Source organism: Chiloscyllium plagiosum, unplaced genomic scaffold (assembly GCF_037043375.1).
Source record: "Chiloscyllium plagiosum isolate Xiang-an unplaced genomic scaffold, Cpla_swu_hap1 HiC_scaffold_13, whole genome shotgun sequence".
In the NCBI taxonomy this organism is placed as follows: Eukaryota; Metazoa; Chordata; class Chondrichthyes; order Orectolobiformes; family Hemiscylliidae; genus Chiloscyllium; species Chiloscyllium plagiosum.
The window spans coordinates 52,049,282-52,062,597 of NW_028270151.1; the positions used below are offsets into that span (position 1 = coordinate 52,049,282).

At 39.0% G+C, this 13,316-nt stretch overlaps 1 protein-coding gene across 9 annotated transcripts in view; it reads right to left on the reverse strand.

Annotated features, from left to right (window-relative positions):
* Positions 1-13,316, reverse strand: part of LOC122555923 (coiled-coil domain-containing protein 150) — a 148,559-nt gene that overhangs the window by 53,671 nt on the left and 81,572 nt on the right. For 7 of the 9 annotated variants that reach the window (XR_015759190.1, XR_015759189.1, XM_087993592.1 and 4 more), the window contains 2 exons: positions 8,985-9,071; positions 5,251-5,424 (listed from right to left, as the gene is read on the reverse strand). Coding sequence is in view for 6 of the 9 variants with exons in the window: in XM_087993592.1 (XP_087849718.1) it covers positions 5,251-5,424; positions 8,985-9,071 (261 nt within the window). In the remaining 3 variants the exon portion in view is untranslated. Of the gene's footprint in view, positions 1-5,250; positions 5,425-8,984; positions 9,072-13,316 lie in introns of those variants that run through there. The other 2 variants (XR_015759191.1, XM_087993593.1) reach the window with 2 other exon arrangements.

The window sequence follows — 13,316 nt, forward strand, 5'->3', positions numbered from 1 at the left end:
GACAGGATTCCCAAGAGTACTGCAGGAGTATCTCCCAGATCTAGACAATTGATGGATCTGAACAAAGAATTAGGATTAGTAGATGTATGGAGATGTCTTCATCCACAGGGTAGAGATTTTTCTTTCTACTCTAATCCACATAAATGTCATACCAGAATTGATATGTTTTTTGCCCCCTCGATTTTTTTAAATTCCATATCATCCTGTAAAATAGGTAATATAGCAATTTCTGACCATGCTGCTGTATATATGGAAACTAAGGCGAGGAACAGTGGGACATCCCCTCGGCATTGGCGTATGGACCCCTTCCTAATGAAAGATAGTAAATTTGTAAAGTACTTCTCTCAAGAATTTAAAACTTTTTTAGAAATTAATTCAGGTACAGCTAGCAACCCGTCAATGATGTGGGAGACCATCAAAGCTTACACGCGAGGCTTGATCATCTCCTACTCAGCGACCCAGAAGAAATTAAAGGGAGAACAACAGCGTCTGCTTGAAGCCCACTTAAAAGCGGCTGAAACAGCATACACTGATAGACCTTCTATTATTAAATTGCAAAGGATTACAGCTCTTAGGACAGCTCTAAACACTACACTTACTCAAACGGCTAAGAGGGAAATATTATTTGCAAAGCAAAGGTTATATGAATATGGCGACAAACCGGGTAGATACTTAGCATTTCTTGCAAAGAAAAAAAAGGCCCCTCAGACTATTATGTCTATCAAGGAAAGTACGGGTATTTTGACTCATGATCATAAAAAGATTAATGCGACCTTTAGAGAATTCTATTCTGAGTTATATAAATCACAGGATTGTGAAGATAGGACGAAGAGGATGCAGTCATTTTTTAAAAATTTGACTTTTCCAGACCTAACTCCGGAACAAGTATCGGTCCTAAATGCTCCTCTTACACCCCAAGAAATAGTTGATGCAATTAGGCAACTTCAAAATGGTAAGGCGCCGGGCCCAGATGGCTTTCAAGCTGAATTCTATAAAGAATTTACAGAAATACTGGCTGGTCCACTTATGGACATGTATAACTATGCATATAGTCAGGGCTGTCTCCCGCCTTCGCTGAAAGAGGCAAATATCTCTCTTATCCTTAAAAAAGGAAAGGACCCAGAAGATTGTACATCATACAGACCAATATCCTTGCTAAATGTAGATTTTAAAATCCTCTCTAAAACGTTAGCACTGAGACTAGAAAGGATACTGCCACATATTTTAAAGGAGGATCAGACAGGGTTTATTAAGGGCCGTAGATCATCCAATAATGTTAGAAGGGCTCTGAATATGATTCAAGCTTGTCATCAGGGAAAGATACCAGGAGTAGTGGTATCATTAGACGCGGAAAAGGCATTTGATAGGGTCGAATGGTCATATTTGTTTTACACATTGGAGAGGTTTGGCGTTGGTGTTTACCAAATGGGTCTCAACATTGTATAGTGATCCCAAAGCAGTTGTGGTTACCAATGGATTAGGCTCGGATAGCTTCAGTGTGGGTCGGGGCTGCTGTCAGGGATGTCCCCTCTCGCCATTGTTATTCACGCTAATAATTGAACCACTAGCAGAAGCTATACGAGCTGATCCTAATATAGTGGCCCCAAGGATTGGTACAGGTAAACATAAAATTACCCTTTATGCAGATGATGTTCTTCTATTCCTCAGTAACCCTTTGATGTCCATACCTCGCTTAATCCAAGTTATTAATACATTTAGTGCATTCTCAGGCTATAAAATTAATTTTTCAAAATCGGAGGCTATGCCAATGGGTGGCCTTGCTGTGATACCCCGCTTAGCGGACGGTTCCCTTTTTCCCTTTCGCTGGTCCCTGGAGGGTTTCTTATATTTAGGCATTTTTATTACTCCAGTATTTGGTCAGTTGTATAAGGCTAATTTTGTGTATTTATTGGAAAGGATAAGGCAGGACCTCCAGCGATGGGGAGACCTGCCAATTTCCTGTTTGGGTAGAATAGCATTAATCAAAATGAATATCCTGCCCCGTCTCCTATATCCTATGAGAATGCTTCCGGTGATGCTGCCGAGGACGGCTTTATGTAAATTATACGGCTGGCTGAGTTCCTTTATCTGGAATCATAGGCGGCCCCTCATTAAGCTGAAGAAGCTACAGCTTCCACAGGCAAGGGGTGGATTGGACTTCCCAGATTTTAGGAAATATCAGTTAAGTTCCCTATTAAGTTACATAGCTGATTGGGTCTTGTCTGATCCACAATCAATCTGGTTGGACATCGAGGCTTCTCAAGTAAAATACCCACTTATTAACCTTTTATTCTCAGACAAGAGGAAAATCATTACAGATCACTGTAAAAACCCTATAATACTAAATACAATCAAGGCTTGCAATATAATGCGGCAAAATGAGGGTAATTCACATAAAACATCCCCCTATGCACCGATAGTGGGAGCATGGGGATTCCAACCGGGGTTAACAGATGCCACTTTTAAACTCTGGAGAACCAGGGGTATCTCATGTCTCGGGGATTTATTTAAAGATGGGGTCCTGATGTCTTTCGGACAGCTGCGTCAGAAATTCGGATTACCCAATGGAGACCTCTTTCGATACTTCCAAATTCGAGATTATATACAGAAGAAGACTACGTTATTAGATAGTCTTTATAAATCCGATAGAGAATGTAGTGTCCTACGACCAGTGGGGGTATCTTCCGTCAGTAATATTTATCATTTACTACATGAAGTATCGGGAGATATGGATAATCTGCTTAAAACATGGGATCAGGATCTGGGACTAGAAATCTCCACAGAAACGTGGAATGATATCTGGGAAAATGCTAGAAGAATTACTATTTGTAACAGAACCCAGGCTATCCAGCTGAAGATACTTCATAGGGCCCATATAGCACCGGTTCGATTGGCAAAATTTAAGGCAGGAGCATCTCCAATGTGTCCTAAATGCAAAATAGAGGTGGGCACTCTTCTACATTGCTTATGGACCTGTCATAAGATCTGTAGATATTGGACTAAAGTAGCAAGTACCCTGACAGAAATTTTAGGAACGGAAATAAAAGTGGACCCCGTATCTCTCCTCTTGGGCTTTTCAAACTTTCCCTCCCTGGACACGTACGGGAAGAGACTATTTTCTATTCTTTCTTTCTGTGCAAGGAAAAATATTTTGGTGAACTGGGCGGCGGAGGGCCCCCCTGGACTTTCAAATTGGCACAGACTAATTATGGAATGTATTCCCCTTGACTTCCTTACAAATATGGTGCACCGAAAGACCGAATTATTTTATAAAATATGGCAGCCCTTTTTGACTTACATAAATACAGATATTTCGGCTATCCTAACAAGGGCTTTTATTTAATTGAGATTACAAACCTGGCTGGTCCGCGGCCCCTCGGGGGAGGAATCCCGCACGAATACGGGTTTTATTATATCTGATGCTAACACATCCCGAGCATGTAAGAGACTTAAATATACACCCTGGTTAGTTGTAGGTTAGATTAGTAGATATTTGAGTTTTGTTTGTTTGTTTTTTTTTTCTTTTCGGTTTTTTTTGTTGTTTTGTTGTTTTGGTTTTTTTTGTCAAATTTTGGCTATTGTATATTTGAGCTAATTGTATATCAATGTTTATATCTGAGAGTTTTGTTTATTTTTGTAAACTTGTAAAAATGTTAAATTTCTAATAAAAATATCTATTAAAAAAAAAAGAAAGCATACAAGATCCTTAGTATGATAAATTAGTTCTTGCTTATGTCTCAATCTATGTAAATCTTTGGAAAACATTGGCTCCGGCACAGCTGGAGTTGAGACAAAATCAAATGCGGCAAGTTATTGTGGTACACTACTAGAAAGGGTAGTCAAACCAGGTTTAATAATAATTTCCAAAGCATATATTAAATACTTGAACTGGAAAAAAAATTGCTAGCTTTTCCAATATCCCATCTTATTGTCTCTCACGCTAACATTTCTGTCCTAGGCCTGCTGCAGTGTTCCAGCAAAGTCCAATGCAAGCTAAAGGAACAGCAATTAATTTTCCACTTAAGCATTTTACAGGCTTCAAGACTCAACACTTCAGACCACAAACTCTGTCCTCTATTTTGATTACACACTCCCCCCTGCCACTCTGGTGTCTTCTTGCAAGAAAATGGTCTCAGCAGAATGGATCAATTTTCTGCAATTAACACCCACCTTTCTCTATATCTTTGCTCGACTACATTTAACAGTACCTTAACCATTTGTTCTGGGCGCCTTTCCCATTTTTTCCCAGATACTACCAGTCCTGAGTTTCTCCAGCACTTTGCTTTTATTTAGGTGTAAAGATTTGTTTGGTTAAGGAGAAAGAGTGGGGAATGGGATAATTCTTCCAAAGAGCTGATGTAAGAACAGCATGTCACAGAGCTTATTGTTCTGTTGCATCATTTTCTGATACTCTTTTTATAGCCATTCATTTTTGCTCACATCATACATAAGAGAGAAAATGAATGGATCCTTACAAATAATGATGAAACATATTTGAGGGGATAATTATGAAGTTTGAAATTGAGTGGCTCACAACTTTTCTGAAATTAAAGGCAGCATTGCAACCTTAAAAACTTTGACTCTATTAACATTTCAGTTACAAAAAGGAACACTTTTTGTGTCAAGAAATTGTTTGCCTGAATTCTGAAGATCAATGTGCCTCATGACCTTGATAGTAGGGTCATTTACATTAAAAAGATCAACATTGTGACATGATTACCACAGGTTAATTGCAATTCAATTTCACATTTGCTTTTTGCAACTTCCATGACTAATCTTGTAATATTAAAAAAAATTATGCTGACAAATACTGAAATACTGTTAGGAAATTAGGAAAATCCTGCAAATAATTATTGGTCTTCACTGATTTACTTTTACTTGCGTTTCTATAAATGCTGCAAGTAAAAGTTCTTTTTAAATTATTTGGTCCAGGATCCATAAGCTGACAAATAAATTGGGAATGATTAACAGACACAGTCAATAAAACATGAGCAATTCTAAATCTTGTGGTCTCTACTTGATGAAACTCGAATCTGCAATTACATTTTAGCAAGTCTGACTTCAGGCTTAAAATCACAGTCAGTTTTGTTAACAAATAATGAGAAGAATTTAGCCCAGTGTTTCTTTCTGTATGTGAAATGCCAACTTCTATTGTTGGAAAATATAACTGACACTTTAGAATGAAAAACTACATTTTTTCTTAAGCTCAATATATTCTTAAGGAAAAATAACAGAAAATGTGACTCCAACCTTTGCTCTTTGTCTTGACCTTGAAAACATTTCTGTGCCAGTTTTCATTAAATTGTCTCTGTCACATAACTCTTCTTTTGATAGATCCATTTCACGCATTTTCAATAGTTCTATTTGCAAACTATCAAATTTGGACTTAAACCACTGATGTGCCTCTTCTAGGTTTGCACTAACCTGCAGACAATAACATAGGTGTCAACACTTGCCAAACTATTAATGCAAATTAAATGCAACTCCTTGTATATTGTGTTCATATTTTCAAACAACTACTTTCACTGGTTAACAGGAGCTACATTTGTAGTATTGCTTATGATTCAATGGATAATGACACAGCAATGTATACAAACCAAGAATACACCAGGTTGTACCCCTAGTTGTTAAAGAGTTTGCTGATTGCAACCGGATAAGAGTGGAGAGTACTAGAACTAAATGCAAAAATCACAATGCTTTTGTTAGTGAGAAACAAGCAGGACCCCTCCTCCCAACTGCTGTTCAGTGACCCAGTTGGAACTCTATAGCTTGATTAATTAGGCTAAAGAGTAAGAGCTGCAAGTAGTGACTATTTAGGCACATGTATGAGTAAAAGTCACTTATCCATTCCATTGAAGATCTGTTAATACCTACGGAACCGTTTGCCAATATAATTCAGGATCATCAGGTTGGGAGAAAATGCACGTCATTTTTTGTTGGTAAAAATGGAATAATGCTATATTCTTTAAGTTTTTGTAATTAAAGCTATGTTTTCAATTACAGCCAGCAGTTAATTTTATGCAATGGTAGAAATAACTAAGTAGTATTAATTTATAATGTTTATTTTCAATACTGGAATTTAGATGAAAACAAATTTGAATAAAACTCTCCTGGAAAAGTAAATATAAAAGTGATCTTGAATAAAATTAATCATAGAGAAAACTGGAATTACTGCTTTTGGTTCCCACTGCAAGTTCCAATGTTGAGCTATCAAATCCATCTCTCTCCCTGGCAATAGTCTGAGATTAACTAGTTGTTGTACAACCATATTGTCACAGCCAACCCACGAATTTCCAGCCTCAAGCTTGCACAATCACTAAATCACAAAGATGTCCATTTCTATCTCCGTTATATCATGCAATTTTTGGTAATCAAGGGCATTAAATAGTTATCAGGATAGGCAAGAATGCACAGTAATCACAACAGACATGATCTTGACCAGCAGAGCAGAGTCAAGGGAGCCAAGTGGGCTAATGATCCTAAAACCTTAATTCATGTTTTTTTTTGTATCACTTCTACTCCTAACTATTCCAGTGCAGTCCTGGCTGGTCTCACACATTCTACCCTCCATAAACTAGAGTGCATCCAAATCTTCAATTATACATTAAAAATGAATTTTCATCACTGCAGAAAAAGCTACTTAGGGACAGAGAGGTCAACATTCTCAACTTACACAAAGTTCCATTAACCTCTTTACCTGCAGGCCAATACTGGCTCCAGGACAATAAACGTCATAATTTTACAATTCTCATTTTTGCTTTCAAATTCCTCTATTGAATTGAATTGAATTTATTGTCATGTGTAACGAGGCCCAGTGAAAAGCTTTGTCTTGCGAGCAATACAGGCAGATCACAGAGTTAAATAGCATAGATAGTAAATAATAGGTAAACAGCAGCAAAAAACAAAAACACAGGTACAGGGAATGTTAAGAGTTTGAGTCCATTCAGTATTCTAACAACAGTAGGGTAGAAACTATTGTGAAACCGGTGGTGCGTGTGTTCAGGTTCCGTACCTTCTCCTCGATGGTAGAGGTTGTAGAAAAACATTGCCAGAGTGGGATGGATCTTTAAGAATGCTGGCAACCTTTCCTTGGCAGCGGTCCTGGTAGATGGATTTTGTAGATCCATTTGTGGTCCTGTTCCCTTCTCTGTAATCTGCTGTAGCCCACAATCCTCTAAGATGTCTGCACCTTCCAATCCTGATTTCTTGAGCATTCTTAATTTTAATCTCTCCTCCACTATTAGCCATGCTTTCAGCTGAAAAGAATCTACCTCACTTTCCTCCTATCACGCACCTCTTCAAAACATATCTCTTTGCCCAAGTTTTTGATCATATGATCTAACTTCTCTTCATGAGGCATTATGTCTTATTTTCCAGCATTCCAATTAATCACTTTGGAATGTTTTATTATGTTAAAGATGAGACATGAAAACAATTGATGGTATTGGAATCAGGACTAAATAAAATTAACTGATGGGGGGGCGGGGTTTGGCTTGCAGCAACTGAGTGTTAATTTAAATATTTCCAAAAAGAGGGATATATTGTTTGAGGGCTTTTCACCTTCTGCTCTTCAGAACAAACACAACAATGCCCAAATGTCAAATTTTCACAGTTTAGACTATAGGAGAAAAGGGTGTTGAGTGACTGAGACATTTCAATAGGGAACTATAAACTCCTTAAGGTCCCAGTTAATTTTAGAAAAGGTGCAAGTCTTGAATATGTTGTTATTTCTGTCTGCAGTGAACATGTTGCTATGAATTAATATATGTCACTTCTTCTGGCAAGAATAAATGAGCCACTCAAATTGCACCACTTATTGTAAATTGGTTGAACGTAGAGCTATTAGCACACTTGGGATTATTCAATTGTGAAAGCGCGTCTAATAGAAAATATTTTAGATTTAGCAAATACAGATTAATTTCAACAGAGTGAATAGCTTAAAAGAGGAGGAATGCATAACTTCAGTACCTTTTTTTTTAAATACTTCCTTCTCTCGCAGAAAGCTGGCACAGACAAAGACCAAATGGCTTATTCCTGGGCTATTATCTTTCCATGTATTTTTCAAAAATACAATCTAGATAACTTGGTATCTATAGTAACTTTCCTACTTTTGAATACAATTCCCACAGTTTTGGTATCTTTTCAGAGTCAGATCTGCTAAAATAACACTGATTTTAAACAGTAGTCCATGTCTATCTCAACTGATTCAATTCATTTATAGAAATCTGTGCAACACACTGATCTAAGTTCTGATCAGATCCTAAAGTCAGAACAATATTGCCATTCCCAAAAGTCATCAGCATTATCATTAGGAGATTCACTAGGTTGATTCCAGAAACTAAAGAGTTTGAGCAGTTTATGTTGATATTCACTAGAGTTTAGTATGATGGGAGGAGATCTAGTATATAAGATGTTAAAGGGGATTGATAAAGTAGGCGTAGCACAAATGTTTCCTCATGTGGAGCAGTCTAAAATGATAACCTATTATTTTAGGATAATGTGTAGCAGATTTAAAGGGAGATGAAAAGATATTAATTCTCTCAGTCATGAATCTGTGGAATTCACAATCTGAGAAAGTGGTGGATTTTAAGAAATTAAGACATTTTAAGTAAAAAACGGTCTATCTCTACCTTAATGACTAGGAAAGGAAGGAAAGTGAAGTTCAGGCCAAGGTGAGATCAGCCATCATCGTGAATGGCAGAGCAAGCTGAAGGAGCTGAAATGCCTACTCCTGCTTCTAGTTCTTATGAGTGTAAGTGGGCAGAGCTGCTATGTATTTAATATTATCTTGTTATTTTTGATAGTAGGTGCAAGAATTTAATTACACCATCTTTGTTATTCCACAAGATAATTAATGCAGTTCCAATTAGAAATTCCCAAGTAAAGATAGTAAACTATAATACATTAAACGTAAGATAGGCAAGATTTCTTATTAATGTAGGATATAAACAATACAAAGCAAATCTCAACCATCAGTGTCCTACCTGTTGTGACTCCAAACCAGCTTCCTTCAGTTTCTGCTCAGTTACTTCCTTGCAAATTTGTAAACTTCTTACTTTTGCTTCAAGAGTCTAGTGACAAGAATCAATATTTTGGGGCTTTTAGAAACAAGAATTTCACCATTCTCTGTGCAATAGTTTTGTTAACCTTAATCCAAATAAACTGAAAGTCAAGACTTTTAGTATTGTTCGATTTCATAACAAACACGGCAAGTTAATAATGATGACAGAAATCAAAGCAACAGAACAGGCTATAGTACTTTATAGGATTCTGGGAAACCTTGGAGATTAACTCTGAATTCTGAAAAGGCAAAGTCACAAAGCCTTCTCACAGTAAGCGACTTTCAACACTTCCAACACAATGTCAATAAAATTGGCCTGAAGAGCTAATGAATAGCTTATTTTATATCTAAAATTAACATGAACATTATAATGTTGGAATTCCTGGGCTACGATAGCTGTGTGACATTTGGCTCTCTTGCTGCTGGGATTGGTCATCAGGTTCCTGATGTTCCAAGTCCAAATTTAATTTTGAGAAACAACAGGAATGTGCCTCTCTGTGTGGATTCTTTAAAATGGGGTGGCTACTGATTACTCCATGGTCTTTGTTGACTGGCAGGGATAGCCAAGATGATATGACACATACAAAATATAACACAACCACAATGAAGCTCAGTGCAAAACACAGACACAGCAACACACACACTCCCCTAGCTCCGGATCTCACAATCTGACTTTATGGAGTTCACATTATGGAGTAGGTGTTGGATATCAATTAGGCAAGATCAATAAAGATTTATTGTTGCCAGTGCAGCAGGCTCACAAAAGACCAGTCAGATCCTTCCACTGAGCTAACTACACTTGTGCCCCCTGTGCATTTTGAATTTTTGACATCACAATCCAGGCTATGGGGCTCCACTCCTTGCTGTTTAACTGACTGAGCCAGTATTTTCATAAAATCATAAGATTACAGGAGCTGAATTAGGCCATCTGGTCCATCGATTATGTTCTACCATTTGATCACAGCTGATATGTTTCTCACCCCATTCTTTTGCTTTCTCCCTGTACTCCCTTACCAATCAAGAACCTATCTCAGTCTTAAATACACTCAATGACTTGGTCTCCACAGCCCTTTGCAGCAATGAGTTCCACAGATTCACCACCTTCTGATTGAAGAAATTTGTCCTTATCTCAATTCGAAAGGGTTGTCCCATTACTCTAATGCTGTGCCCTCAGGTCTTAGTCTCTCCTACTAGTGGAAATATGTCCTCCATGTCCACCGTATCCAGGCCTCACAGTATTCTGTAAAGTTTCAATCAGATGCCCCCATCCTTCTAAACTCCATCGAGCACAGACTCAGAGTCCTCCATTTTTCCTCATATGACAAAGCTCTTTATTCCCTGTATCATTCTTATAAGCCTCATATGGATCTCCAACACCAGCACATGCCTTCAAAACTGCACACAATATTCCAAATGCGGTCTGACCAGAGCCTTATGCAGCCCCAGTCGTACACTTGTATTCTAGTTCTCTTGAAATGCATGCCAACATTGCACTTCCCATCCTAACTTCCAACTGAAACTGCATGTTCACCTCAAAGAATTGAACTAGAACTCCCAAGGGCCTTTGTGCTTCAGATTAAAGAAGCCTTCCCCAGTTTAGAAAATAGTCTAGGCCTCTATTCTTTCTACCAAAGTTTATAATGCCCTCAGTTCCTTTGCCCAGATCATTAAAGTACAACATGAATAGATGTGGTCCCAAACTGGCCCCTACAGCAGTCAACCAGTCATTGACTGCCATCCTGAAAAAGCCCTCTTTATCCCCACTTTGTCTTCTGCCAGTAAGCCAATCCTCTATACATGCCAGTTCCTTACCCCTAATACCATGGGCTTATCTTATTTAGCAGCCTCCTGTGTGGTGCCTTGTCAAGGGCCTTCTAGAAATCTAAATAGGTAACATCCACTAGCTCTGCTTTGTCAAACTTGCTCAATATCTCCTCAAAGAATTGTAACAGATTTGTCACACATGACCCACCCTTGACAATGTCACACCGCCATAGCCCTATTTGCCATGCACTTCTAAATTCTCTGTACCCTCATTCTTAACAATGGACTCTAAAATCTTACCAAAAACCAAGGTCAGGCTAACTGGCCTAAAGTTTCCTGTCTTCTGCCTCCATTTCTCCTTAAATAGAAGTGTTACATTAGCCATTTTCCAGTTCTCTGGGACTCTTTCTGACTCCAGTGATTCATGAAAGGTCACCACCAATTCCTCGATAATCTCGTCAGCTATCCCCTTGAAAATCTGGGATGTAGTCCATCTGATGCAGGTCATTTATCCACCTTCAGATTTTTTCAGCTTCCTCAGCACCTTCCTCTTAGTGATGCCACTCCGCTTACATCTGGCCCTTGATTCTTCTGAAGTTGTGGCAAGCTGCTGTATATTTTACTGTGAAAAGTGCTGCAAAGTATCTATTCAGTTCTTCTGCCTTTCTTTGTTCCCCATTACTACTTCTCCTGCCTCATTTTTCAGCAAACTAATAGCCACACTTGCCTCTCTCTTGCCTTTCTCTACATCTAAAACAAAACTCTTGCAAACTTCTTTTAATTATCCTGTTTTTTCAAGGCTTTCCAATCTTCTGACTTCCCATTGATCCTCACCACACTGTATGCTTTTTCTTTTGCTTTTATGCTGTTCCTGAATCCCCTTGTCAACCATAGTTTTTTTTTTAGATTACATTACAGTGTAGAAACAGGCCCTTCGGCCCAACAAGTCCACACCGACCCGCCAAAGCGAAACCCACCCATACCCCTACATTTACCCCTTACCTAACACTACGGGCAATTTAGCATGGCCAATTCACCTGACCCTGCACATCTTTTGGACTGTGGGAGGAAACCGGAGCACCCGGAGGAAACCCACGCAGACACGGGGAGAACGTGCAAACTCCACACAGTCAGTCGCCTGAGGCGGGAATTGAACCCGGGTCTCAGGCGCTGTGAGGCAGCAGTGCTAACCACTGTGCCACCGTGCCGCCCAAGTTGTTCTGTTCTCCCCAAGGTATGTTTCTTTTTCTTCCTTGGGATGAATTTATGCTTTGCCTCCCTTCTTAACCTTCAAAACTGCAGCCATTGCTTCTTCACTGCTTTCCTTGCTCAGTTCCACTTCTAATCAACTCTGGTTAGTTTCTCCTTCATGTCTTTGCAGTTACCTTTACTCAATTGTAATACAGTTATTTGATTCCAGCTCCTCCTCCTCCTCAAACTGCAGGGTGAATTCTGAATATTATGGTCACTGCCCCCGAAGAGTTCTTTCACCTTAAGCTCCGTAATCAGGTTGCCGTCAACACATCACCAAATCCAGAAGCACCTGTTCCTTAGGGGCTCTGTCACAAGCTGCTCCAAAAAAAACCAACATGTAGACATTCCACGAATTCATTTTCTTGCGTTTCACTACCAAGCTAATTTTCCAAGTCCACCCATATACTGAAGTCCCTGATGAATATTCACATAGAAACAAAGTGTGTAAGAAAGGCACCATCTCCTGATTTATTTCTTCCCCACATCCTGACTACTGCTAAGAGGCCTTACATAACTCCTATTAAGGTCTTTTTCTTTTCCTTTGCAATTCCTCAACTCTACACACACAGATTTTGTGCCTTCCAATTCTGCATCACTTCTTGCTTTTGATTTAATCTCATTTCTTACTAACCTTCCCACTCTGTCAATCTGCCTATCCTTTCAATACATATCCTTGGATATTTAGTTCCCAGCCCTGATCCCTTGCAGCCTTGTCTTTGTAATACTCTCAAGATCTGTCACTGCCATTTTCAATCTGTGCTACAAGCTCACTTTTTGTATATTGTGTGCATTTAAGTACAACATCCTCAGTCTTGCCTTGACTGACTGCCTTGTCATAGTTGTCCCCTTATCTGCTGTGCCCGAAGTTGGATTCTGACCCTTTCCATACTTTCTGGACTATTGCTGTAGAAACATTAATAACTTCTACTTAGCCCTTTCCGCCTTGAACTTTTTCCATGCAACTAAATTCAGCACCCCTCCACCTTTCACTATTGCCTCAGCCACAGTCCTAGTTATGTGATTCGCCAAGACTCATGCTGTTTCTCACTCAGTAAATCTTCTAACTGCTTCAAGTGATGTCCTCCTCAAATTGGCTCCTGGTAGCATTGCTCCTCAACTGTTTGATTCTGAACTGTTCTTATTCCCACTACTGATCTCACACTTTACCACTGCTTCTCTGCTTTTATCTCCACTGCTCCCTGCCTGTGTTCTCACCACCTTTGTATCCCTGCTGGTG